We start from the raw sequence: 27,565 nt of genomic DNA, 5'->3' as shown, positions 1-27,565 counted from the left end.
CTGCCTCCTCTCCAACCTCTAGAGTTGGAACCTCTCCAGTTGCTGTTTGTGTTGAACCTATTTCCCTTGTGATCAACTTTGTTAACCACATTTGCAGTTGCATTGAGGTTTAGGTTGGTGAGGCTATTTAGTTGCTCAATTCTACTTTCAAAGGTCAGTAATTGAGCCTGTAGATCGACCCAACTGAGTGTAGTTTGATCAGATAATTTGACAACTACAGGTTTATATTCCGAATCCAAACCATTCAGAGTTTGAATGAGGAGATCAGAATTTGAGATTTCATTTCCTGCAAGTTTGAGTTTATTAGCCAAATTCTTCATTTTGGACAGATAATCTGCCATTTTCATGCCTCCTTTTCTGGTGCTATGGAACTCAAATTTGAGGTAAGTAACTCGTGACCTTGTGTGAGCACCAGCTAGATTTTGAGCTTCATCCCAAAGTTGCTTTGAGGTTTCACAGTGTAATAACTGTGTTGCTATGTCAGCAGTCATGGAATTCATCAACCAACCAAGGAGTTGTTAATCATATGCTTGCCAGTTTTCAAAATCAGGATTGGACTTTTTGCTTGAATCTGCAGCAAGAATGAATTCTTCAGGGCACTCCTTTTTCTCTAACATGTAACCATCGAGCCTGGCACCTTTGACGATAGGTAACACCAGTGATTTCCATAGTGGAAAGTTGTCTCTGTCCAGCTTGACAGATACAGTGGATGGAAGATCATTTTTGTGATTGGAATTTGTAGTGGATGACATGGTTTCTCTTTCGGATCAAGAGCCGTCGAGGCTTAAGTGCTCTAATACCAAGAAAGAAAAAATGAATCTTGTATATTTATTTTCTTTGAATTACAAACGGTGAATACATGAATATATATATACACTAGAAAAGTAAGATGTCGATCCTACAATCATGCTAGACATTATAACGATGATTCTATAATAATTACAATTGACTAATAATAGGGAATAGCTTAATTATAGGGATTAACTAATTCATATCATGATTCTCATGATCATCCTTCATTATAGAATTCGTATAACAAATGATGACTATTATATATACTTTTAGGATATTTATGTAATTTATTTTAAGATATATAGAAAATAATAATTTTTTTATTTTATTTGTGTAAAAAGTCAGTAATTGAATGATCTATAAATTTTTAGATTACTCGTGTTTAAAATATTTTTTAAACTCAAATATGTTTTGATTGTGACTTTGCATGAGTTTAAAATATTTTCCCTTGTATAAAAACATTTTTTAAAATATATTAATTACTAATTTTTTTATATCTTATTTAATTCGTGATTTGCGTTAAAATAAATATGTTTATATTGTTTAAATTCGTGCCAGGTCATATCTTTTAGATTTATTTACTGTTTTACTTTTTACAAATTTCAGAAAAAAAATATATATATAGGTAGATTAATTTTGATTAATTCACAAGATTTGCGCCGCTAAATATTTAAGAATACAATTCGAAACTCCGTGAATGACCCATTCAATTAAGAATGCAATATAGTGAAAAACGTAGGTCTATATATATTGTTCGACAACAGGTATTTTTAGTAAGGAGCTAAATAAGTTGATTTATTTTGTAGTAACCAATCAATTAATCTTTTAACTTGAATCGGTCAATTGAAAAATCCGAGTTAATTAATTGATTAATTAAAATTTCCTACCTTAACTTTTAACTGAATGTTTTTAATACTATTATCATTATTTTTAAGTGTGTTTTATCTTTTTAGTTATTGTTGTTTTTATCTTTTGAGTTTCAAATCATTTTTTGAATATTTCATAAAAATATTTATATATTAAATGTCAATTATCAAAAGCATTGAATATACACAAATTTGTGCACTATACAGACAACTTAACAAGTAAGATAAAAAGTTTACCCATAAAATCGTGTTTTCAATTTTTTCAAAAATAAAATTATATTAGTCTTTAGAAACATTAGGTATATTTAATTAAATATTTTAAATTATTTTTAAAATATTATATGATTTTCATACTTTTATATGATGAATACTTTATTTTAATAAATACTTTTTATTTCTTCAGTTTATATCAATTAAAATTGAAACAAAAAACTTTGTCCTTTTTTGGAAATGGTGAGGATAAATTGCCCTTTTTCAAGTTTACGTTAATTGATTTTCTTAGTATCAAATGTAATATTTTTTTGAAATTTCTTAAATAAAGATTAAGAATGAACGCTTCTTTTTTATAAGCTGCCGTATTATTTTATTTTTCTTCCGTCATACTTTTTTTTTTATAAAAAATGATTAAATAAATTTAATTTAAATTATAAAATATTTTAAAATATATTAATTATTAATTTTTTATATCTTTATTTATAATGAGACTTACATTAATAAATCATTTAATTTTCTTCCGTCATAAGTATATTATATTTTAATTTAATTTTTAATATTATAAATATTTTAAAAAGATAATATAAGTTTATAATCTTAATAAATATTATTTTTATGAAATGAAGCGCATTAACTTCCTCGCGTTCTTGATTTTTTTTTTTTTTTCTTTGGCGGCACGCATAAGTAGAGAATATTCATTTGTCTTTTTGTGTTGACTAAACCCTAAACTCTAAAAAATAAAAAGCAATTTTTTAACGTATATTTAAAAGTATTTATTAAAAACTGATAAATAATATTTTTAAATTATATCATTAGCATAATAATATTTATAATATTTTTATGTAAAATTTTATTACAAGTTTAAAAAATTAAATAAAAAATATTTTTACAACAGAAAGTTTGTTTTTTGTATTTAAACTACAAGTAATTTTTATAGCTGAGTAGAACCGCTGTGAGCATTAATAGAACTCGAAATCAGTGTAAATTAAAATAGGTTAATCCGTCCGTGGTTAACAGAAACTGTGTTTACTTCGATATTTCTTGTTATATGCACATCAGCAACACTGACCACTAGTGGAACCATTTATATATTCACTCACCCTAATTGCATGGACAAGGCATCCACAGGAGAGAAATGGAAATACAAGAGGAACTAGATCAACCCTTATTAAACCCAAATCATGAGCTGGCTGAAGCACACACGCTTAACAATTCTGGACTGGAAGAGGTGTTATGCAACAAAGAGCTACCATGGTTGAATCGCCTCCTATCTGCCACGTGGATTGAACTGAACCTTCTCTTTCCCCTCGCTGCACCCGCCATCCTCGTTTACCTCATCAACAACCTTATGTCTATCTCTACTCGAGCATTCGCCGGCCATCTTGGCAATCGTGAGCTCGCTGCTGCTAACCTTGGCAATAGTGGAATTCAACTCTTTGCTTATGGCCTAATGGTATTTCACACTCAATACTATTATATGCCCATTTTCTATGCAATTAATTCAATATGATCCAAATAGCTCACAAGTCACGACCAAAATTAACTTCATTCTTTTTCTAATGCATAACTTCAACCTATAATTATATAAAAGCAAAATCCATGTCTCTGTAAGATACTCTATCCGACTATTATCATGGTATAATTGCTTCATCGCAGAACCTAACTTACATTTCTCTACTATTTATTGTTTGTCTTCATGCTGACATATTGATATGAGTTTTTGAATTTCGTACATTGATGCAATATTGACTTACATGAATTGCATATTATGATAGAAACATGACATATCTTTCAAAATCGGTCACCACAAAAAATGGCTTCATTCTTTTTCTAATGCATAATTTGCACCTAAAATTACATCAAATAAAAATCAACGTCTCTATCACGTACTCTCTCCGACCATTGATCGTGCTGTAATTGCTCCATTACAAGGGAAACTTTGCAGAGTGAATTACCTGACCTAAGTTACATTTCGATATTAATCATATTAAATATTTGGTAATGATTGCATTGCAGTTGGGTATGGGAAGCGCAGTGGAGACCCTGTGCGGGCAAGCGTACGGGGGCCACAAATACGAAATGCTGGGGATATATATGCAGAGAGCAATAGTTGCACTGACAATAACAGGGATTCCGTTAACGGTGGTATACATTTTCTGTAAACGAATATTGCTCTTTCTGGGTGAACCTGCTGAGCTGGCATCAGCTGCTTCCATTTTCGTGTACGGTTTGATCCCACAGATCTTCGCTTACGCAGTGAACTTCCCAATACAGAAATTCCTCCAAGCGCAGAGCATAGTCACGCCAAGCACTTACATCTCCGCGGCCACGTTGGTGTTGCACATGCTGCTCAGTTGGGTCGTCGTTTACAAGTTGGGCTTTGGGCTTGTAGGGTCGTCGTTGGTGCTCAGCTTGTCTTGGTGGATCATAGTGGTGGCCCAGTTTCTGTACATAGTTACTGCGCCCAAGTGTAAAAAGATACGTGGACTGGGTTTAGTGTTGGAGCCTTCTCTGGGCTATGGCCTTTTGTCAAGTTATCGGCTTCGTCTGCTGTGATGCTGTGCTTGGAGATGTGGTACTTTCAGGCGCTTGTGCTCATTACTGGGTTGCTTGATGATCCTCAGCTTTCTCTTGATGCTATCTCTGTTTGGTAACTACTTCTTCTCTTCCTCCAGACCGTTGCTATCTCTTCATTATATTAATTCTTAATTATTAATTATATTTAAAAAAAGATAAATAGCTTAGATTTATAATATAAGTGGCATTTGAAAAAGAAAAACAATTTTTTAAGAAGTTAACATTTTTTTTCTTAATTTTAGACAGATAAAAAACACGTTTTGAATAATAACAATTGATTAAATTAATTCAAGATGTAGTTGGCACATTACCGGTGTCATTTTGTCGTCCACTAATTTTGTATATGGTCTTAAGTGAGGGAAAGGAAAATAAAAAAAATAAGGAAAAAGTATTGAAATATATAATAATTTAAGTAATGAGAGTTTGATATTATATATAAAAGGTTTGTATTTTAATTTTTATACAAGTATTTAAAAATGTACTGAAATAAAAAAAAATTCAATTTTGTAAACAAAAATTTGTTTAAAATAAATATAAACAAAAAAGTGTGAACAAATAATCACAAGACGGAGAAAAACTGGCATTTTGTCCCATTTGTGTAAATTGAGTAGGTTGTGGTTTAACATGTGAACGATGTTTTGTCTCTTTAGAGTCGAGTCGAAAGTGGTTGGGCTGGCTTTAATGTTTCTCTGCTCGTTTCGTTATAGCCTTTTATGTTGTCCTTGCTGCTATAACAATAACAGGGTCCAATCCACTTTTAATAATAGTAATAATAATAATAATATATTTTTTAACATTAATTTTAAACATATAAAAAAATTATAAAAATTTCAATAAAGATATAAAAACATAATAAATTTTTTTAAAATATTTTATGAATATTAATTACTTAAATTTAATCTTATAGACAAAATTAATATTTTTATAATAATAAAAAAATAATTTATCTCACTTTATAAAAGTCAGATAAATAAAAAGAAAAGAATAATAAAAAAAATATAAAACGAAGTGAAAAAATATTTGAAAATGTGAAAAAAAATCTTTATATTATTTTTGCCGCAGATGTACAGATAAATGATTGAAATGCATCCGTGCAGTCATATAATCAGAAAGGCGAATTATGAGAAGATTAAATTTTAAACAATTAACTGGTTGTGTGAGGAATTCAGTTTACATATAATTGATTATTATAGTTTTACACGTTCACTTTCCCCAAATAATGATATTTTATTTTCTCAAATAATAACAGATTAATTAAATAAAATTTAATACTTCTATTTTTATTAAAAATATTTATTTCCTAAAAAAATGTTTTCCAATTAAATAGCAGTTTATCATAAATGTATAATTAATACTTTGATGATTATTCATCGAATCTAATATCTTATTTTTTAATTAATGCAATTATGATTTTTCTTATCATTTTTTTTATTTTAATGCTTTTTTTAATATTTTTTTCGTATGATTTTCACCATGTTTTTTTCCCTTGCAAGAAACAATGAGTTATGGATCAAGCATGATTGTTGCATACAGCACGTGGTATCATAGAGAGGGCTCTAAAAACCAATGAGAGAAAAATATTCGTAACATAAAATATTATAGAAAAAGTAATTATCTCACAATGATTCTTAAATTAATAACTAATATTGAATATCTATTATTAATTATGTGAACTTAAAAGATGAAGTAGAAAGTTTAGAAAAAAATTCAAAGTTGATGATAAAAGCAATCATAACTTATTTTTTTCAAATACTAAAAAATAATAAAATATTTAAAATTAATTATCTAAACACTGAAAGTTGTTGTTAGGAGGCATTCTTATAGTTATTTATTATCTTTGTTAAGATTTGATTTATATTAAAAAATTTAAATATGCTTTACATTCATATTTTAACAGGAAAAAAATATATTTTTTAAAATAAAAAATAAAGAACATAATTTAAATATATTTCAAATTCACTCTATTATATATATATATATTTTTTTTTATTTTTTTTATTTTTTTTTCTAATACACTATTTTTTACTGAATGAAATATATATAAATACTAATAAATAATAAATAAAACATGTTCAATAGGTGAAATTCATACTCTTAAAAGAGTTCTACATGAATTTAACCTAATAAAAGATTATATTGAACATAATATGTTTTGATAATATATTAGTCGTTCTACGAAAAATAGGTGAAATAATAATTAATATTCAAAATTCCGTAGAATTTGAAATTGGATTCGTGGTATTTTAGATTAGTTATGAAAAAAATATTTTAATAGTTAATTATACTACAATAATAATTAGTTATATAAAATAAATTTATATTTGAATATGTTATATAAAATGTACTTTTAAAATAACATATTTTATTAAGCACTTAGATCAACCGGTAAAGATTGTTTTAATTTAACACATGGTCTTAAATTTAAAGTCTTGTAAACCTCGCACTCCATATTTCACCATGGTTTGTATCCCACTCCGTGCTCGTTTGTAGCTGAAAGAGCCACATCACAAATCCTCTCTAGCACAGGATATCTGAAGTAGAGATATAAAAAAAATATTTCATTTGAATTTTTTAAACAATTATTCTTTGATATTAAATTATAAAAATAAAAAATTATTTGTATAGGTTTTTATTCAAAGTATTTAATCGTTTGAGATAAAAAGTAGGAAAGAAAAGTTAGTTAAAATATAATCTAAATGTCTAACACCTTTTAGTATATGTTTAGTTTAATTTATTTTAAAATTATAATTATTTTTATAAAATAATTAATGATAATATCCTAAATTTTGTTCAATGTTACAAATAATTTACCGCTGATTTTTTTTTTTTATATATTTCAATAAAAATTATCGAACATACTAAAAATTTTAGAAACATATTCACATGATAATTTTTTTTCAAAAAATATAGTTAAGCACACCATTAATAATTTATTACTTAATTTTAAAATGTTAATGAAGCAGTAATTAAAATGATGTTAATTTTTTAAGATCATATATACAAGGAAAAAAGCGTAATATATGTGTGTTTTCTTCTTCTTCTTTTTGTTAATCCTACGCTATTTTATTTTAATCTCATCATTAATATTCAAACATAATCATTATGTAATCTGGCTTAATTCCATTTTATCATAAGGAAGAAAAAAAGACACTATAGATCATTCATGAAGGTTAATTATGAGTCTATGGCCTGTGACTACAGCATGGCAATAACAGCGTTGATGATGCAGGGTGGATTTGGATTTAATGCAGCAGCAAGGTTAGTTAGTTTTTTATTTCCCCCCGATTATGTTTGAATTGATACAGGAGTATGACATAGGATAAAATAAAATCAACTAACCTTATAGTTTATACTGGTTTGTTTATTTAAAATAAATTTGGATAAAACAGATTTTGATAATATGCATTTCATACAATATGATACCTTCAAAGTAAAATGAAGTGCCCACAACAGTTGAGATTGTGATTGATAAAATATATACATGCATGTACAATAAATTATAAAATTATTATAATCTTACTCTCATATATACATGCATGAACATAGTAAAGGTGTTGTGTGTTTTGTCAGAGAGAATGTGAGTGAGAGAATATTTGCAAGTTTGAAATAATAATTTTTTTATAATTTCATGCGTATATTATATTATTGACGTATTTTTTTTATATTAGATTAATGACTTTGTTTTTAATTTTGCATATTATTTGATGTATTTTTTTAAAATTATTCTTTCTTTCATAATAATATCTAGATTTTATTAATTCACAAAAACTTATTGAGAAAAAAATTATTTTTATTAATAAATTGTGGATAATAAATACAAATATGGAAATATAAGCACATAACATGTATGGATATTTTTTTAAAATACAAAAACTTAAGAATACGTGTATTACCAATTATCATCCTTAAACACACCACTCATTTTAGATGAGTTGGTTGCATTAATTTAAACCTTCTTTTTCTTTTTATAAACTGAAGACTATGAAATAATATTAGTTTTTATTTGATCAACAAATGTGTAAATAATAAAATATGAACTTCATTTTATTCTATTTTATTATTTTATATCATTGAGTTTCATTCCGTTCACAATCAGCTATATCTAAGCCTATCCAAAATGCATGTTTAAAGCTGGTTTTAATCTGATGGAGACGATGCAGAGATAAATAAAATGAAAGAGGGATGTAATAAAAGTTTTGCAACATCCGAAGGACGTAGTAATGTGACTGCATAATTGTAACAGTGTAAGGGTGAGCAACGAGTTGGGGGCTGGGAATCCAAAATCAGCAGCATTCTCAGTTATTGTTGTGAACATAGTTTCTTTCATTATTGCGGTGATAGAAGCAATTGTGGTCCTTGCACTTCGTCGAGTTCTGAGCTACGCATTCACAGATGGTGAAATTGTGGCGAACGCTGTGTCAGACTTGTGTCCACTTTTGGCCATTACTCTAATTCTCAACGGGATCCAACCCGTGTTATCTGGTAAGTCCCCATTTATACAAACTCATGTCATACTTATAATAATAAAAAAAACTAGGCACTTTAGGTATATCAGAATTATAACAGTGTCACTGATATCTAGCATTCAAATAAAGCATTTTAACTCAAATGTGGTGACCCATATGTTTGCACTTGAAAAATAGAAGCAATATTGTAAAACAATATACCTTGCATGTAATATTGTAATGTAAAAGGTTTCCCATGAAAACATGTATTATAAAAAGACTTCTTTTTAATTGTTTTGATCAAGACTAGAATATTTTTTGGGTGTAGATTACAAAGACTGAATGAGCCACCATTTTGCAGGAGTGGCCGTTGGGTGCGGATGGCAAGCAACTGTGGCCTATGTTAACGTGGGCTGTTATTATGGGGTTGGAGTTCCGCTGGGTTGTGTTTTGGGCTTTACGTTCAACCTTGGTGTCAAGGTAACATTGTACTGGCCCGGTCAATCTTGTTAAGAAATAAGAGAATTATTTTTCCTACAATTTCTTTTTAACTCTTACCGTCTTTTTTCATATTACTTTTAAAAATTGTGATATTAAGAGTTATTCATTTTTTAATTTAAAACATTAGAAATATTTAATAAATAGGTAAATCAATAAGATGTTATAGGAGGATTCATAATTATTCGAAAAATATATATTTGGCTATTTGGATAAAGTCTAATTTTATGATTTTCTTTTCTTTTGAAGTCTCTAAATTTAGGATTGAACCCCCCTCTTAAGTGGGTGCACTTCAAAAGATAAAATACACTTATCCTTGTTAATTAAAAAATCAATAATTAATATTTTTAAAAATTCATAATTTACATAAACGCATGCATTTCTTTACTTTAAACCATTAAATTTTGAATTTTGTTGAGTTAATTACATTTTCTCTCTTAAAAGATGCATATATTACACTTCCTTTCCTTCTATTTAAAATTATATAACTCCCTCCGTTAAAAAGTTAAAATACATAACAATTTAATTTATTTTGTTAAAGCACTGTTGAAAAAGAAACCATAATCTAATTTTTATTAAAAAAAATTACCTATCATCTAATCTTTATTTGTATGTTTTAATTTTCTAAATCTTTTAATACTTTACCTTTTTCATTGAATGTGTTAAAGTTGTAAGTGGTTTATATCTTATTTGTTTTTATTTAAGGTAATAAACTTTTTAGTTTTTATTTTATTATTTTATATAGAAACAAATTTTTAAAATTATTATAATAATGACAAGTTTTTATTGTTCCATTAAAAAATACATTGAGATTTTTAAAATATTGACAAAAATAGTGTAAAATTTATTTAAAAAATTATTTTAATTGAAAAATTGTCAAACAAGTGTTTAACAATGCTTTAACTAAAAACATAAAATGGATTAAGTTGTGTTGCATCAATCCTAGTAAAAGAAAACGTGACTCTGATCAAACAAATTATAATTGATGTTTTTTTTATTATATTTGATACAGGGAATATGGTCCGGCATGATAGGGGGAACAGTGATGCAGACTCTCATTTTATTATGGATCACATTTCGAACTGATTGGAATAAAGAGGTAAGATTAATTTAATTTCTCTAACTTTAAACGTCATTATATATGATTAGGCATCATTGTTGAATATTCAACGTTAAGATGCACAAACGGGAGATCACTGATTCACTGACTTGCTCGGAGTCCAAATTTTAATCTAAACCGCTAATCTTAGGTCAGGATTAATTTATTTCTTTTAAAGCGAATAATTCACTTCAAAATGAAAACTTAGTAACTATTAATTTACAGTTAGAGCTCAACATAGGTTACTAAAGTAAGATAAGTAAGTAGGGCTATATTTCAATATTCTTAATTAATTACATTGGTTTATTGTTTAGTCCTATTTTCCCTAGAGGTATTTTAGACATCCCAAAATACCAAGTTTTCATATATTTTTTATAGTTCAATTATTTTTTAAATAATTTGATTACAGGCTTTTTGTGTATATGATGGTTATCATAATCAACCTGTTTTAGCGATAAAACCATGATTAATGAATTAATGAAAAGATATAATATTTCGCACAGATAGTTAAAAAAATTAAGTCACCATCTATAATAATGGTACATTGGAACAATATGACGAATGCAGGTGAATACAGCAAAGAAACGATTGGACAAATGGGAACACAAGGAACCTCAGGTCCAAAGCTGATATATATATATTAGGGGCTACTGCTACCAGGAGAACATCTATGGCCCAAACATAGAACCAAATCTAAGTGAGATACGATCTCTACCACAACAAAAGAATAATTATTGTGTTAGTGGTGAGACCTCTTCGCGTCATGTTCTTGATCACTGGATCATTGGTTTTTTTGTAACATAAAATTAATAGCTGTAATTTTGTATTTTGAGTCTTTATAGGAAAAAAAAATATAAAAGAAAGAAAAAATGATTTCTTTTTTGTATTTTCCAAAACATGTCTTGGGATTTCGCATGTAATAACACGTCTAAGATGATTTATGGGTTAAACTAAGTTGTGTTCTTAATGGCTTTTGAGCAAATTTGATGAGATGCGACAAATTAAAGCAATTTGATATATTGTTGATAATGAATCTTTGCCCATGCTAGTTTTGGTGATTTCATACAAGGTTAATTTTTTTATTTGCGGATGAAAAATTAATTTCATCAAAACACATAAAAATGAGACACTGATGGTGGATGATGGTGACGTGAGCTATACAATAGTGTTATTTGTCAACTTCAAAGAAATGAAATCACACTCAAGAGGCACGAGAGCCCTGAAAACTCTTGCCCCACAGTTGACTTTGGTCCTATTCAGAACCTCCAAAAAAAACGTGAAAGCATGCTTTCTAATAGTAAATGGTGGGGTGGGATCGATGGAGAAAGAAAGAGTTGGTTTTTCAAAGAAACTGTGTGCTATGCATGAACCGCGCGATTCTGCATGTCTTAATTTTCAGATTCAGAGCTACCTAATTTTAATATTATTTTGTTAATATCAGTTTCTATCATTACTGTTAAATATTTAAAAGTAGTAAGATTTTATTAGAAAAATATTTATTATATTAAAAGTACAATAATTTTAAAAAATGAATTCCTATTATTTTTTATTCTTTTAAAAAAATAACTTTAAGGATTGATATTAATAAAACTATTTGACTAAAGTTGGTTAATTAATTAGTGTTTCCTAGGAATGGTCCAACGAAAGAAATATGAAATGAGACAAGAGAGAAGGTAATTTGTTTGACAGAGAGTTTACTAGTCTGAAGATTCCAAAAGAGTGTTCAATGAAGGCTTCTTAAGTTTAGTGAAAAAATTGCAAGGCTCAAGATCTTAAAAAACAAGGTCAATACTGAAAGTAACCAAAATTTTCTCACAAGGAATAATTCTTAATAGAGAAAACATAGAAGATGTGGGAAGAGAAAGATTTAGTAGCCAGGCTGGGTTCTTGCAAGACAGATGGGTGCAATTGCTTGCAAAGACCTGTACATAACTAATTATTTAATGGAAGAGACTGTGCAGAGAAGTAATAGTTGCTGGGTCAGTAAGGCAGTGCAGTGGAAGATGTACTTGACTAGTTGACTCTTTCACCAATAATCACCAATAATTATTGCCATTAATACCTGCACTAACTTTCACACCAAGTTTGATTTTTTTTTTTTTTTTAATTTTATATCTACTTTGGATCTTAGAAAGAAAGAATCCCAACTTACTTGCGGTCATGTTTAGGGATTCGGATTAAGAATCCAGATTTTTAGGAATAAGATAAAAAAAAATAGTAGGATATTGAAGTTAGATAAAAATAAAATATATAAAAGCAGGATTAATTTTTATTTTATTGCAAAGTTAATTTATATTAAAATAATAAATTAAACATATTATATTATTTATTTTTTACGTAGGTTGTGACTTTTACGTAAGATAAATTTTATATTAAAAATTAATAAAATAAATTTATTATATCCATTAATTAAATAAATATTACAGAAATAAATTATTTTATTCATCTTCCTCGTCGAGAGAAATAAGTATCTAAGAAAAAAAAAACCTCCTATCTTTTATAATTGAATAATTATAATATCCTTTCAGTTGATTGATCAGAATGAAATTTCTTATTAGGGGAGGCTTGTGATTATCTCTATTAATATCGCACACAAGTGGGAATAAAATGGACATTGAATTGAATAGGATAGTCTTTTCCTCAGGTCTTTATTGTATCAGTACAACGTGTTCCAGATTTGATGGGGCATAGGATGTTATTTAGTATTTACATAATACATAATCGAATAGCAGATGGCAACTACTGTTAGAAACTTAACTACCGCACCGCCCAGTGCCCACACCAATGTCATGTGTCATTTTCATGATTATTACTCTTCAAATCTGTGAATTGTGACTTGTTTATACCCACACATATCATCATGTGTAGCGTTTCAGATTTCAATTTTAAACTTTAGAAGTAAATAGGAGAAAAGGGTAGTTTTAAATTTAAGTATTTAATTTTTATTAAAAATCTTATAAAATACAATGACTGCAGTGTCGGAGGGAATGGGAGACTTTGCAGTCATGATCCCACAAATTTTTACATATATGAAAATTTGTGTATAATACTTTCTACACGTTTTTCTCACAGGGCAAAAGGTAATTAAAAATGAAAAATAATATAAAGGTAAAGATTGTATTGACAGTTGTTGTTTATACATTTAATTGTGCAAGTTTAAAGTATCCTTTCCTGGTCATTAAAACTTTCATGGATGACAAACTTCAACATAATTGCATATTTAGCTACGCAAACTCAATTAAGATGACTAATTAATCTAATATAATTAACCCGTCAGTTGATAAACTATGATATAACCTCGATATTATATCCTGTTTAGTTTATAAATTTTTAATAATATTTATTGCTCCCCTGTGAAGTCCCCAAACTTTTCAATTCATTTTCGTAAAAGACATATCCTCCGCTAATGAGTGCAGCAATGAAAACTAATTGACAAGGGACAAAAATTGCCGCTTCATGCACTTCTGCAACGTAGTTCATAATCTGAAAGAGCCATAAAGGGATAGATAGAAAAAGAAAGAGCAACAACTCAATTGATCTTTGGGCAGAAGTAATAAGATTTCACTCATTTCTATGCTAAAGAAAACTGGGAAGAAAACACAAGTAAAGATGACATTTTATTACAAAACATCATTTTCCTAGTAATATTTTTACACACACATACACATCATTTGATAAGAGGAGGAAGGCTTATAAGGGTTGTTTGTCTTCCTCCACCAAACAATCGCTTCCATGTTTTCACATGACTCATAAAGTGTCCTTGAATGCCAACTTTAGCTGAAGAAACACCTGACATAATTCTCTTCCTGAGCTTCCTTAACCTTTTTCCAATCTTCACCTTCAGCTTAGATATTCTGATCCTCATGCATGATGGTTTTCCACGTGAATCTGCTTTCTCCAACACTTTGTAGATCAAGAACTGTGCCCGTCTATGAATTATCTCTTCAGGGTCTTCCTTATTCATCTTTGAATAAGCATATGGTCTCCTACATAGAGCCATTTTTCTATTCACTTTGTAAGAGAGTGGAAGAGAAAGAGGTAGATGTGGCCTGCAATGGCTACAATCATAGACAAGGGTTGAAAGTAATATTTATAGTATAATTTTGGGTGGTGGTGCTAAGAGAGGGGGGGGGGAGGGTGTGGGACCATCAAGATGTCATACATGGTGATGAAGCAGTCATGTGCACTAATTTTTTTGTTGAAAAATAATGGACATGATGACTGTTCCTGAACTGGCTTATATCATCATTTTGTGTAAATTAAACCATGCCCTCAAATAGAAACTGCCTTGGAAAAAATAAGAGCTTCAAACATAATTGAAACATTAAGTAGTGCAACCCCAAGTGTAAACTTGCATGAATGCTGTCCTTTCTTGGTTTGTCTATTGGCTGGTAAGTAAAACCTGCATGAAATGTCAAAACTCAAAACTTTGCTTTTAATTTTTTTAATACTAACGGATAATCTCATCAGCCACTATTTTTTTTTTTTAATAGTTCGGTTTAGTTAGGAAAAGTAGGAAAGGGAAAGTTTCTAAATTGTTTTGAATTTGAACTTTGAGATGTGAGATTAAATTTGATTTAGTAAGGCAAATAAGTAAACGGAGTGAGCTCATTGACGTCCTTGGGCTAAGGTTTGGTTGATACTTTTAACAGTGTGGTGGCATAAGCAATATTTTTATATAGGCAACAATACTAATTTAAATAATGAGACGTTGACCGCAATAATTGTCACTTATTTATTAATATTATTTTGATTTAATAATGCAATTACTAATAAAAAGGTATTTTAAGATGAGTCAATAATACAATTTGTAAATACGTATAAAAATGATTTTAAATAGATCATCTATCTTACAAAGAATAGTTTGTAAGTAAATAAAAAAATATATATAAATAGGTTTATATTAGTTGTAAAACTATTAAGACACATTGTCTTCACCTACTTGAAATAAACACTTGTAAGATAAATCATAAGGGATCAGATTTGACATAACACGTTTAGGTGCAGATGCATGTGTTGATCTTATAGATGTGGTGTGAATGGCATTTCTAATATCACCGACTAGAAAGAGCATCACGATGCCGCTAAAGAGGGTATACATAGATACACACACTTTTGAAATTCAACCATTTATTTAATCTAATTGCTGCGCTGGTTGCATTCTTTCTTGTTGCAGAAGCTCTTTAGTCAAAAGTGCAAGGAGACAGGCATGAGGCTTGCACAGTATAGATCAGACCAATTTTCCACCGGCATGAAGGATCTTTGAAATCGGTAGAGAAATTTCCACTTTCATTTATAGTAAGATTTCTTGATGCAAAAAGTAATGGAAAGGGAAAAGAGTAACTAATCTTTGAAAAATAAATATCTTTCAAACCTTTATATATTTTTTTCAAATCTTTTTTTTTTTCACATTTTATTTACAAAAAGGGAAAAGAGTAACTAATCTCACTAAACTTTATCCTAAACACCTTAAACTTTAATTTTATTTGAATTGATTCATAAATCATTTATTTACCTTACATCTTAATTATTTATTAATTATTTTATTATAAGTTTTCTTCTGAATATTAAAGCATGATAAAAGTTTTGAATTTTAAAATAATTCACGCAAAAAGAAAATAAAAGTATATACCACTACTAACATTAATTTTGAAAGAAGTAAAGTGAAAAAAATAAAAGGAAGAAGAAACCGTAAAACATATGTACAGGGCCTTACCTAGATTTTTAAGTCAAAAAAGTCTATCGGATGATCACAACCTCCGAAAATTGACAGTGATTTCCTCATTTTCCTTAATCTCTCTAACCGAAGCTAAATGCATCATCATCGTTACCAGAATTTAGAAGAATAAGCTCCGTTCGAATAGAAAGATATCGGCGGTGGGAAAACTCCGTTCGAGATAGAATGATAAAATAGAAAAATATAAGATAAAATAAATAATTTAATGAATAAAAAAAATAAGTTATAGAAATGAGAAAAAAATAAAAATATAAAATAAAATAAAAATTAATGAATAAAAAAAAGAAAGGAAATACGTTATGAAAAATATTGTAATTTATAGAGTTAGTTAACCACTCATAGCATTATGGCTTTTATCTCTTTTTCTTTTTAATTTATCTACAGATATTATTTATAAAAAACAATTTTCTACAACATATAATTAAAGATTAACTATCAACGTCTCTCCGGACTGAAATTTAAACTTAGTTTACCACTTACAAGAACACTAATCTCTTTCACTAAATTTTATCCGTAAAGTCTTTAAATAATCAATTCAATCTGAACTACTTTTGGAATAATTGAATCAAATTTAAATTAAAAAACAAACTAATTAAGATAAAATAAAAAGATATTTATCAGATACCCTCATAATTTAGGAGGTTAAGATACCTTCTTTATATGATCAAATAGATTAATTACAAGTATATTAATGTTATATTATTATTAAAATAAAGATTTCAAATATTACAATATAGCCTTCAATTAAATTTTGTTATCAAACCAAATGTCCTTCACTGACGCGTTTCTAAATTTTAGTGATCCTCAAATCCTCATTCTTTAGAGTTTGGGAAACAATTGCAAAACAGTGTTTATGCATATTGCAGAACATGCACAATTTTGGTAAAACAATGTTTGATTCAACAATGAATGGCAACGACATTTACACTCATCAACATTTTATCCAAAACCTGCCATTGCCTTTTTCTCTTCCAATTTCTTCATACCGAGAAGAAACGTAAATATTGGTGGAAATCTTTAATCCTAAAAAATTTTATAAGTTACGAATACCTTTATTAAACTTTCGTGATAGAAAATAAACTATGTATTTTCGAAGAAAAACATATCTCGAAGACCAGTAGTATAGACACATCTTTTGACTTAAATAAAAAAGAATCATAGGCTCCTATATTCTGATGAAACGAAGACTCGTGAAAAATTTAAGTTTAAAATTCTTCTCGAAAGGAAGGCCATATTTTGAGTAGTTTTGAAGAGTCATGAAATATTAAAAAGAAGATAATCTTTCGAGAAATTTTTTAGGATATTTAAGCCCCTAGAAGGGAGCCAAAATTGATCGAAAAATAAAAACTAACATGAAAATTATTTTAAGTTCATGAGACTGAATGAATTACTAAATTTTTTCTAGAATTGGTCAAATAAATAGGAACTGACAAAAAAATTATTCTAAATTCACAAGATTGAATGAACTCCCAGATCTTTCTTAGAATTAGTTAAAAAATAAAAACTGACGGAGAAATTATTTTAAGTCCATAAAACTAAATGAGATATCAGATTCCCTTCAAAATTGGTGAAAAACAAAAGATGACAAAAAAATAATTCTAAGTTCACAAGAGTTTTCGACAATTTTTCTCATAATTGTCAAAACATAACAAGAAATTTATTCTAATGCCAAGATACAATATGGAGTCCAGGAGGCGAGTAAATGTGACAAAAAATCACAAGACTCGAACAAAGTTTAAAATAGTTACTATTAGCAATTACCACCAGTTGAAGGTCATAGACACACAAAAAAAAAGATCGTAGGCACGAAAAGATGATCGTAGGTAACAACAATTATTGAGAAGTCACAATCATTAACATGATCATAAGCAGTTGTAGAGTTGTAGATAATGGGCAACAGCAGTTGAAGACAATCACGCACATGAAGTAGTTATTAGAAAATACCTACAAAAGAAGGAGGGCAGTTGAAGATCATTGCCTATAAATATTATAAAGTTTCACATTTTCTGAAAATTGTACCCAAACATTGCACCTAAAACCCTACATATTAAAATCCTACACTAGATTAGACACCAGCTACCTAGAGACACACTACTATTATTGTTTATTATGGAAGTCATTTATTTTTTTACACATTTATATTTTTGCATTCTATTTTTCAGTTTAATACATTTATATAATTTCTTTTACACTCATTGTAATGTTATTTCACTATTATACTATTCCTGCTCAATTACTTACTTTAAGTCAATTTCATTATCACGTTAACGACGTACTTAATAAAAAAAAAACTTAAAATTTACTCTTAAATTTATTTATTTACAATATACAATTTTTACCGTAAACAAGAGCAACGGAAACCTTGTAGGCATCTCCTTCAACAACGTGGTGATTACTAAAGTTGAGTGTGGACGAAGTCGAAGTGCGATAACATCTGTAGGCAGGTCGATAAGAATTTTAATGACAAATATTAAAAAGCTTAAATTATTTGTAAGGACTAGAATGTAAAATCTTATAAAAGCAAATTTTAACAAAATAATATAACATCGTTAATACACGTGGCAGTGACATTAATCTATTTGCATAAAGGGATACCCTAAATAATGAGTATGAGGAGGAGCTGGATAATAATAAATAAATTTAACTTAAAACACCAATCCAACCAAACTAAAACAAGCCTAACAAAACGAAAATTTTCAATCAGCTAATTATAGATCTCTATAAATCGTAAACCATTAGTGCATGATAGATTTTACTTCTAGTTAAATCTAAAATTTTTCCTAGAACAAGTATGTGTTAGCAAAATAATTGATCCATCAAAAACCCATCTCCAATCTAATCTAGAAAACAATCCTAACAAAATGACAATTATCACCACCTGAATATCAAAGTACAAACATCGCAAAACCAAATCGAACGCATAATAGATGGAGATCATTTCATAGAATTAAGCATCCAACAAGCAATTTTTATGCATACAACCAAAAGACGGTTCCGATAAAATTTTGATGTTACTAGCAATCAAAGGGGAAAAAGGGTAAAAAGGGAGCAGAGTCGGTTTTCGACGAGACAAGAGGAGATACGCAACTCGATAAATATCATAAGATTACAAAAGATCAGAAATATGTAGTGACTTCTCAACTATATCCTATTTGCTGCTGTTGCTGAGGTGGTTGGTAACTCGGATACCCCGGATAACTGCCATACATGTTGGGATCCTGTCCAGCTGGAGCATAACCATAATTTTCATAACCTTGAGCATATCCATAATATCCAGCACCATTCCACTGGTTTGGATCTGCCTGAGCCTGAAACAGAGAAAGAAGTCATTAACAAGAATTGGAAAGACATTGATGCCAAATAAGCAGAGTTACAAAGCTCGTTATAGTTACCTGTTTGTTTGAAGGACTACGGCCCCATGAAAGACGAACATTCTGTCCACCCAATAGTGTCCCATTTAAAATCCGTAGAGCCTCTTCAGCACAGCTCCTAATAAAAGAAAAATCAAGGCACAATCAGAGTGATGCCTTACCTAGAAAAGAATATCGGACAAGGTAAATATCAAATATTGAAGAGGTTTTGTTACCTGTCTGCAAATTGAACAAACCCACATCGCTTGCCAGCTGGTATTTTAACATGAACTAATTCTCCATACTGGCTGAAAACTTGCCTCAGATGATCATCAGTGACATTAGGATCCAAGTTGCCAACAAAAATCTGCAATTACAATTCAAGTTACAAAAAAGTTGAAAAGAAAGCAGTTTCTATATTGCAAAGAATACGCACAGTTGTGTTATTTGGATCATTCTCGTTCTGGGCACCTTGAGGATTCTGATATGAAGCTGCATGTTCAAGACATAAGTGAAGTAAAAAGATGAATTATCCAAACATGCAAGGTAAGCAATTCATGGAAAAGAAATGAAGAACAGATAAAACATGTACCAACTAATATTGTAATATTCAAATGTCCAATTTATTGATAAAATGAACAAAAATATTTATCTAGGTGAAATTTTTAGCATGCAAATATTTCGAGAGTAATATCAGGAGCAACAAAAATATAGTCAATGCCTTAATTTTACAAACATCATATACCTTAAAATAAGAAAAGATAAATATATACAACAGAAATAAAACAATTCGACAGAATAAATAAACTCATCAGTCAACAGGAGCATGTGTAGAAAATAATAGAGAGAAATTTTGAGAAGACACATGGTCAGGTGCCATACATGCACCACACATATTCCAAATATAGTCACTATTAACCAACATAAACGAAATCAGCAAATATTTTAACCGTGGATTCCAATAAATTAGAGTAATTCAACCAAGCTAAATATATAATGACAAGCACAACTACAATTAGGATAAACATACCGGTTAGGCAAGAAGCAAATCCAAAATCACAATCAGAAAGGAAGAAAGACAGAATTGGACAAGAATAAAAAAAACATATATGCCACAAATAATACACAAACACAACCTATAGATACAATCTTGAACTTGATCATCCTCACAACCCTATATCTAAAATTTCCAGCACTTACAGAAAAGATATCAACAAGGGTTTAAAAGACCATGCTAAAAGGAATGAGCAATATAAAGTAAATTACAACTTCAATTGCATGGGATTGCACTCAGAAATGGGAACAACAGAACCTAATCATGAAAATACGAAACCACAAGGCAACAAAAACATAACCAGCCAGCAAAAGTGTAGTTTCTGGAAAATCAAAGTAATTAACACCCGCCTCAACAATTTTTTCCTCATGGATTGGAGATAGGAAACTGAAATTAAGAGGGCATCTGATAGAAGAACAGAAGAAATTATTAAAAGTAAATAAGATCTTCTTAGGCACAAGGGAATGCTACAAAAGAAAGTCAAAGATGTAGTTCTTATGGCAAACTAATAGGAGTAAATTAAAGGAGCAAAGATTAAGAATGGGGGACTGAAAGATAACTAACCAGAGAAGTTGCAAATGTAATTGAGTTAAAACTAAACCAATAAATGGAATGGAAAGAACTTGAAACTGTAGGCAAAAAAGAAAATGCCACAAAAAATAACGGGCAAAACATAAACTGGTAACTGACCTAAGCAAGGGTATGCACTAAAATGGTAACCATTTCAGCTGAAATCAGTTCCAGGCTCCGAGATGACAGAGCCTCTTGACACCCTGCTTTGAGACAACAGGAGTTCTATAAGATTTTATTATTATATATAATTTATTTAGCCCAAATGTTTAAAGGAAATTGCAGGAAGAAACGAGTTTGGACTGCAAATCTTCAAGTGCTTAACTGAAAAGAATCATAACTTAAAAAAATTATAGAACACACCACAAAGGATATGTGAAACATAACGCCTTAAATTCAACCAGTACCATTCATATAAGAAAGACAGATAAATTTTTCTTTAAGCAACATATCAAACAGACATTTGCAGCAAAAAGGACAAACAACATAAAGAAAGAGACAAACCTTTAGGTTGAGTGGTCGGGTTTTTGTTAGTGGCTGGTCCAATCCTCATAGGTCTTGTTGAGAGAAGAACACCTTGCATCTCAGACATAGCCCTCACTTGCTCACTTTCATCTCCAAACCTTACAAAGCCATACCCCTTGGTACGGCCAGTGAGCCTATCAATCACAACTTTAGCACCCTTCACCGAGTTATAACGACCCCTAAATGTCTCCTGAAGGAGGTAATCAGTAACATCTGCAGCCAAGTCACCAACAAATACGGTATAATCAGGAGTATCATCATGCCGCCTCTCACCAGCACTAAAAGTTGCCCAATTCAACCTGAAACTCTGCCCCCCATTCGGCATAATTGCTCCATTATATGTTTGAAGAATTCTCTCAGCTGCAGCACGACTATTAAACTCAATAAACCCATATCCTTCTGATTGACTAGTTTGTTTATTCCTAATCACTTTAACAGACGTCACCTACAAACCAAGAAAACCCTAACTTCAGCAAAACACCAAAACCCTTCTACAATCAACTAGTCACGTAAAAGAAAACCCTAAATTGGTAAAAAGAGACCAAAAACCTAAATTTACACAGCAGAAAAAACCTTGATTACAAACAGAGAATACAAATCGTAAAAAGAAAAAGGATTATACCTCGCCAGTGTGAGCAAAACAAGTATATAGATAGTTTTCGTCCATCCAGTACTGCAAATCACCGATCCACAGGGTACGGACCTCGTCGGCGCTGGCGGGCTGCGACGGATGTTGGGCGGAGGAAGCGGCCCACTGCGGCGGTGGCGCCTGAGCTTGCGGCGGCATCATAACGTAGGGTTGCTGTTGCTGCTGCTGATACTGTTGCGGTGGTTGTTGCCCCATGCTGGGTGGAGGCATGCCAGGTCCCGGCTGCATCATCTCGCTCAGCAAATCTGAAAATTCTAGAGAGAGAAAGAGAGAGAGCGAAAGGGGCAGCAACGAGAGAGAGAAAGAGAGAGAAAGAGAGTGTTTCGATGCCCTTTAAAGAACGCTCAAACCCTAACCCTAAAATCAAAAGGAAAGGTGCGTGTTGAGTGGTGATGCTATGGATGATGATATTAGGAATGGGCATTAATATTTTTTTTTAAAAAAATAATTGAGTGATTGATTTTTATCGTTTCGTAATTCGGTGGTGCATTCTTATTGGCTACTTCCTCAAAAGTGATTGATGTCTCTTACTTAACGTATACGAACAAAATCGCCGTTATATTTGACGGAGATCGTTTCCTGACCGTTGATCATTTGGACGGTTTCGATTTTGCGATGGGAGTTCCGAGCTCACGGACGCCAAATGAGAATGCCCGCATGTTATTATTTCACTAAAGAGTTTTTGTCTGAAAATGAAACGAATCAGAATTGAGCCTTGGAGCTCAACACGGTCACTGTTGTGCGGGCCTGGTATGAAACAGAAAGCTCTCATTTTATTTATTTTTTTGTTTTCTGATTGAAAATTTGAAACTATTAACCTTTTTCAATGGCTGTCATGGTTTTGGGTTTTCCTTGTGCATAAATTGAATGGTTATTGAATTGGTAAAGTGTGTGAGTGATGTACCAATTGATTTTTACTTTTTGTATAATGAGAATTTGGTTTACTGAACTGAAGTAGAGTTATGAAAATTTGTGATCTTGAGATTAGGGTTATTGTGTAATTTCAAGTGTTGAAGTTGATAGATTTAGTGTCACTGAAGTAAGGTGAAGTAGTGAACAAGAGGATCTGTCAAATGGATTTGCATTTGAAGAGCTTGTTTGATAGATTTCAGGAGCAGTTTGGGTCTGGTCCTGGGCTGGGTCCTGGATCTGGGACATGCTTGATGAAAGTGGATGGCATTGTTCCTAATTTCATTAAATCTATATACAAAGCTTCTGCAGCATTGTATCGAACTGAACCGTGGAAAAGGCTGCGTCCAGGGCAATTGTTTGGCATCCGGGTTGGAAAAGATTCGGATTGGTCTGGCAAGAAACAACCTTTTCCATGTGTTCAGTTCATTGGAGGGGATGGAGGGGATGTTGGGTTCTACATGTTTAGATCAGAAAATGATGCTAAGAAAATGACAGGGCCTAGAGAGACCATTCATGTCCCAAATGTTGAGCTTCTCAGGGTCACATATGAAGTGGAGTCTTTGATGTTCCCTTCTAACCGCAAGATGATAAAGTCTTTGTCATTGGAAGCATCTGGCTCGGATCGATTTCCTGTTATTGATGTTGCCCGATGCACTCATTCTGGTGATCTTAGGTTTAGAAATCCAACCCTTGAGGAGCTTAGGTTTGTCTATGCATTCATGAAAGCCATTTCTCTGGTTCACACTTTGCTTCAGGCTGACAGGGAAAGTGGTCCAAAGTATTCAACAGTGGTATATTTTGAACCTTTCATAGAGACAGTTGATGTTCAATGGCCTCCAGAAGTAACAAAGGGAGGTCATGACCTTGTTGCTGTTACTATCTCACACCCACCGGGTCAAGCATATGAAGAAAAACCTAGTAGTGTGAGTGCTGGCTCAACCCCAACCAAGTATGTAGAACCACCCAGGGAGGACACTTTCAGTGACACAAAAGCGTACTCAAGTGCTGGCTTGAGACAGTGTGCAATGTGTGAGAAAGAAGAGCATGGAGAACAGACTCTTTGTTGTGGCCGGTGTAGAGCAGTTGTATACTGCAGTTCTATCTGCCAGAAGCAGCACTGGAATGACACACATAAAAGCATGTGTGGACTTTACAAGGCCATGATGGAAAGGGGGGAAGAGCTGGCGATAAATATTTTCTTGTTCCCATGTTCTGCTGACCAGCCTTGCAAGTGGCTTGAATCATTAGGTATCCACCAGAAGGGTATGTGGAGGAGAAAGTGCAGTTGCTACTCACACTGCCCGTTTGGTCTCCTTCCTGTGAAGGGTGGGCTGCAGGAACTCTGGGGTGGACTTGATGAATTTGAATACCCTCATGACTCTTCATTTAATAACCATTTCATTTCAAGCCCATGTCTTCTCTCTGGTTGGTCCGAGTACTACAACCTTCGCTCCCTTCCATTGTCAAGTCCTGTTGCTGACATTCTCTCGCATCCATTGACCGTGTATCACATACTAACTACTCTTAATATAAGTTCAAAAAACCTTATACTCAAAGGGAAGGAGGTGATTGTTCACTACCTTGGACCTGAAGGTGAGTTGGATTGGATGCCAGCATTTGCAGAAGTAGGACACTTGCTTAATGGATTGGGGAATGTGCAAATAGTGATGGTGGGACCAGAAGTTCCAACAAATTTGTCAGGCACAACCTCAGGTATAGGTAGCAGAGTTAGAGTGAATCTTGTGAGGGGTGTTTATCAGGTGGAAGCCTCCTACCTACCTTCTCCACATGTTGTCATTGCTCTTAATTCTAGATTAGAAAGCTATTCTAGTTGGGGTGGGGCTCTTGATTTAATCAAAGCAATGGGGGTGCCTGCCTTCTTCACTGAACAATCTGAAGTTTCATGTGTAAATGCTAAACAAGTCCTGCGTAATGCCGGACTGCACATCACACATCCAGTGACTCCTAATCCTTTCAGGTCACCTGTGAAAAATCTCACAGCTTCTAGCAATCTTCCTTCATACAGCAATGGTTTTGTCTTTGGGGTGAATACTTAAATGCAGTCCCAGAAATTCCAAAAACCAGTGTCCGTCTATTGCCACCCGTTCTCAAGCTTGCAGCAAAATTTTCAAATTTTCCTAGTTCCCATGTGGTTTCTAAACATAACAGCAAGCTAGAAGATCCTTGTAAGTTTTGTTGAATTATGTATATTGATTCTGTTTGGCCATTGTGATTTTTATATAACTTTGCATGTGTTGAGTTCGTTGTATTAATCTCATTGAATCTTGTAAAAGTTGAAATAAAATGCCAGTTGTTTTAGTAAATCAATATCAGTGTGCGCAATCTCTAGTACCGCAATTCTTTTTGGAAAGAAACAAAGCAATCTTAAGAGTTACCAATAAAGTTCATGTTTACATTGCATTAAATGCATATAACTGCTGTTCTCAACAATGTTTTAGCCAATAGATATATGACTTAAGTACCCATATTTGTAATTACCAATTCAGATGGCCATTTTGTCATTGATTACAAATTGTGGAACATGAAAAAAATTTCTTTGGATCCCTTGGGTAATAATATTGGAATGCATGACAACTTACGGCACGTTTGGATGATTGGATTTGTTTTTTGTTTATCGTATGATTTTTAAAAAGGTTTGAATTTAAATTTTCTGAGATCACTAAAATCTCGAAGGTATTATTTGTATCTACCTTGTGCTTTTCAAATTTTCAGAAAATAATAAAAGAAAAAGAAAGTAGATTTATAAGAAACGGTTTATTTTTCATAGATTGCACATTATATTAGATTAAACTTCTTTAAAATGAAAAAAAAAGAAGAAGAATTTTCACAATGAATTTAAATTAAGAGTAATATATTTGTGTTCTCTCACATAATACAGAGGATTCAAATTCATTCTATTTATTTATTGTGATATTTAATAGTTAGGAAGTCAGATTTAATCACGTGATGCAACTATATTAAATTGCTTCATAGTTCAGAGTTAATGACAAAAATGAAGCCTTTATATTTCCAATCAATGTCCTACATAAATCTTCAATGTGAGTTAGTTAATATACATAAGGGATCAGTAAAACCACCATACTATGACATATATACAACTTAGTAAGGAATCCTTAGCGAAAAACACGACCATTACATCCGAATTAGATTAAGCAGACTATTTTTAATTGAATAATCAATGACTAATTGTATTGTAAAAAGTCCTAACAAGTTTGCCACTAATCTCCACCAATCACCGTGGATGTTGTTTGGTAGCTCTTTGTAGCCTTTTCTTTTTAGATAACAAGGGTTTTTTTTGTCTTTTTTTTGGCAATAGTAAAAGATTGATTCTTTTAAGATGTAAATAATATTAAAATAAATTTTATTTTTATAGAATAGTTTTACATAACCCATTAAAAATTGAATTTTAGTTAGTACGTTTGAAGGCTATTTAAGGTAATTGAATGATTGTGTTGACACCTCATAGAGATACATGTTGTTAATTTTAAAATCAATAAAAAAATCACACTCTTACTAGTTTGGTGAGGTATATGAAATATAGCAAAGGGAGGTAATAGATTTTTATAACTTTTTTCTTCATTTGATTCAATACTTTTAAAAATGAGACGATCAAAACAATTTTTTCTACCATTAGTATTGAGAAATTTGAAAAAAAATTCTTTTATAACATTTACTTAAGTTATAACGACTAAACTATATTTAAATTATATTATTTTTTTTAGAAACTCTTTTTATTTGTATTTACAATAATATATATATATATATATATATAAGTTATATTTAATAAAACGAGCTGAAATTGGTGAATTTATAATTTCTAACTGTGAAATAAACCAAAAATCATGTATTTATAATTGAAAGCTTATAATTATAGTTTATAAAATAAAATTGTTTGACATACTAACTATGCCATTAATTAATTTATATTAAATATTTTAAAATAACATATAATATTATATTAATATAATATTAAAATTAAATATAATTTATTTTAATATAAATTATTAATAAGAATGATATTATTCGTTTAAACAATAATTTGAATTTATTTTAAAAATTATTAATTTTAACATGTTTTATCAATAAAAATTAAATGAATTAATTTAAATAATTTATTTTTTATTTTTAAAAATATTTTTATCTACTTAATTATTTTTTATCTAAAAAATATTTTATTAATTATCAATAAAAAAAAGAATTAGTATGAGACCAAAAGAACAAAATAGCAATAGGATTAACGTATTACTGTTTTAATTG

General features: G+C 30.5%; 3 protein-coding genes and 1 pseudogene across 4 annotated transcripts; 2 read left to right on the top strand and 2 right to left on the bottom strand.

The window, feature by feature from the left end:
• Nucleotides 1-3,006: 3,006 nt before the first annotated feature.
• Nucleotides 3,007-11,408, top strand: LOC113846352 (annotated as a pseudogene).
• A 2,676-nt stretch (nucleotides 11,409-14,084) lies between these two features.
• Nucleotides 14,085-14,534, bottom strand: LOC113853102. The gene has a single exon (XM_027483556.1). The coding sequence runs from the start codon at nucleotides 14,488-14,490 to the stop codon at nucleotides 14,158-14,160; it is 333 nt and encodes a 110-aa protein (XP_027339357.1). The 5' UTR covers nucleotides 14,491-14,534; the 3' UTR covers nucleotides 14,085-14,157.
• A 4,599-nt stretch (nucleotides 14,535-19,133) lies between these two features.
• On the bottom strand, nucleotides 19,134-22,784 carry LOC113864230 (polyadenylate-binding protein RBP45-like). Of its 2 annotated transcripts, none has more exons than XM_027497814.1 (6): nucleotides 22,349-22,784; nucleotides 21,706-22,171; nucleotides 20,014-20,069; nucleotides 19,814-19,944; nucleotides 19,620-19,716; nucleotides 19,134-19,535 (listed from the first exon to the last, which is right to left on the bottom strand). In XM_027497814.1, exons 1-6 carry the CDS (start codon nucleotides 22,604-22,606, stop codon nucleotides 19,365-19,367), a joined length of 1,179 nt encoding a protein of 392 aa, XP_027353615.1. In that variant the 5' UTR covers nucleotides 22,607-22,784; the 3' UTR covers nucleotides 19,134-19,364. The 2 variants fall into 2 exon arrangements, with proteins under 2 accessions (XP_027353615.1, XP_027353616.1); XM_027497815.1 differs by having other exon boundaries at nucleotides 19,207-19,529; nucleotides 22,349-22,749.
• Nucleotides 22,785-23,139: 355 nt separating this feature from the next.
• LOC113852594 (zinc finger MYND domain-containing protein 15) lies at nucleotides 23,140-25,590 on the top strand. The gene has a single exon (XM_027482908.1). It carries the CDS (start codon nucleotides 23,449-23,451, stop codon nucleotides 25,342-25,344), a length of 1,896 nt encoding a protein of 631 aa, XP_027338709.1. The 5' UTR covers nucleotides 23,140-23,448; the 3' UTR covers nucleotides 25,345-25,590.
• Nucleotides 25,591-27,565: the final 1,975 nt, after the last annotated feature.

The sequence above is a fragment of the Abrus precatorius genome, unplaced genomic scaffold (genome assembly GCF_003935025.1).
Source record: "Abrus precatorius isolate BTA unplaced genomic scaffold, Abrus_2018 Scaffold10, whole genome shotgun sequence".
In the NCBI taxonomy this organism is placed as follows: Eukaryota; Viridiplantae; Streptophyta; class Magnoliopsida; order Fabales; family Fabaceae; genus Abrus; species Abrus precatorius.
This window is presented reverse-complemented; position numbering and strand designations above follow the sequence as displayed.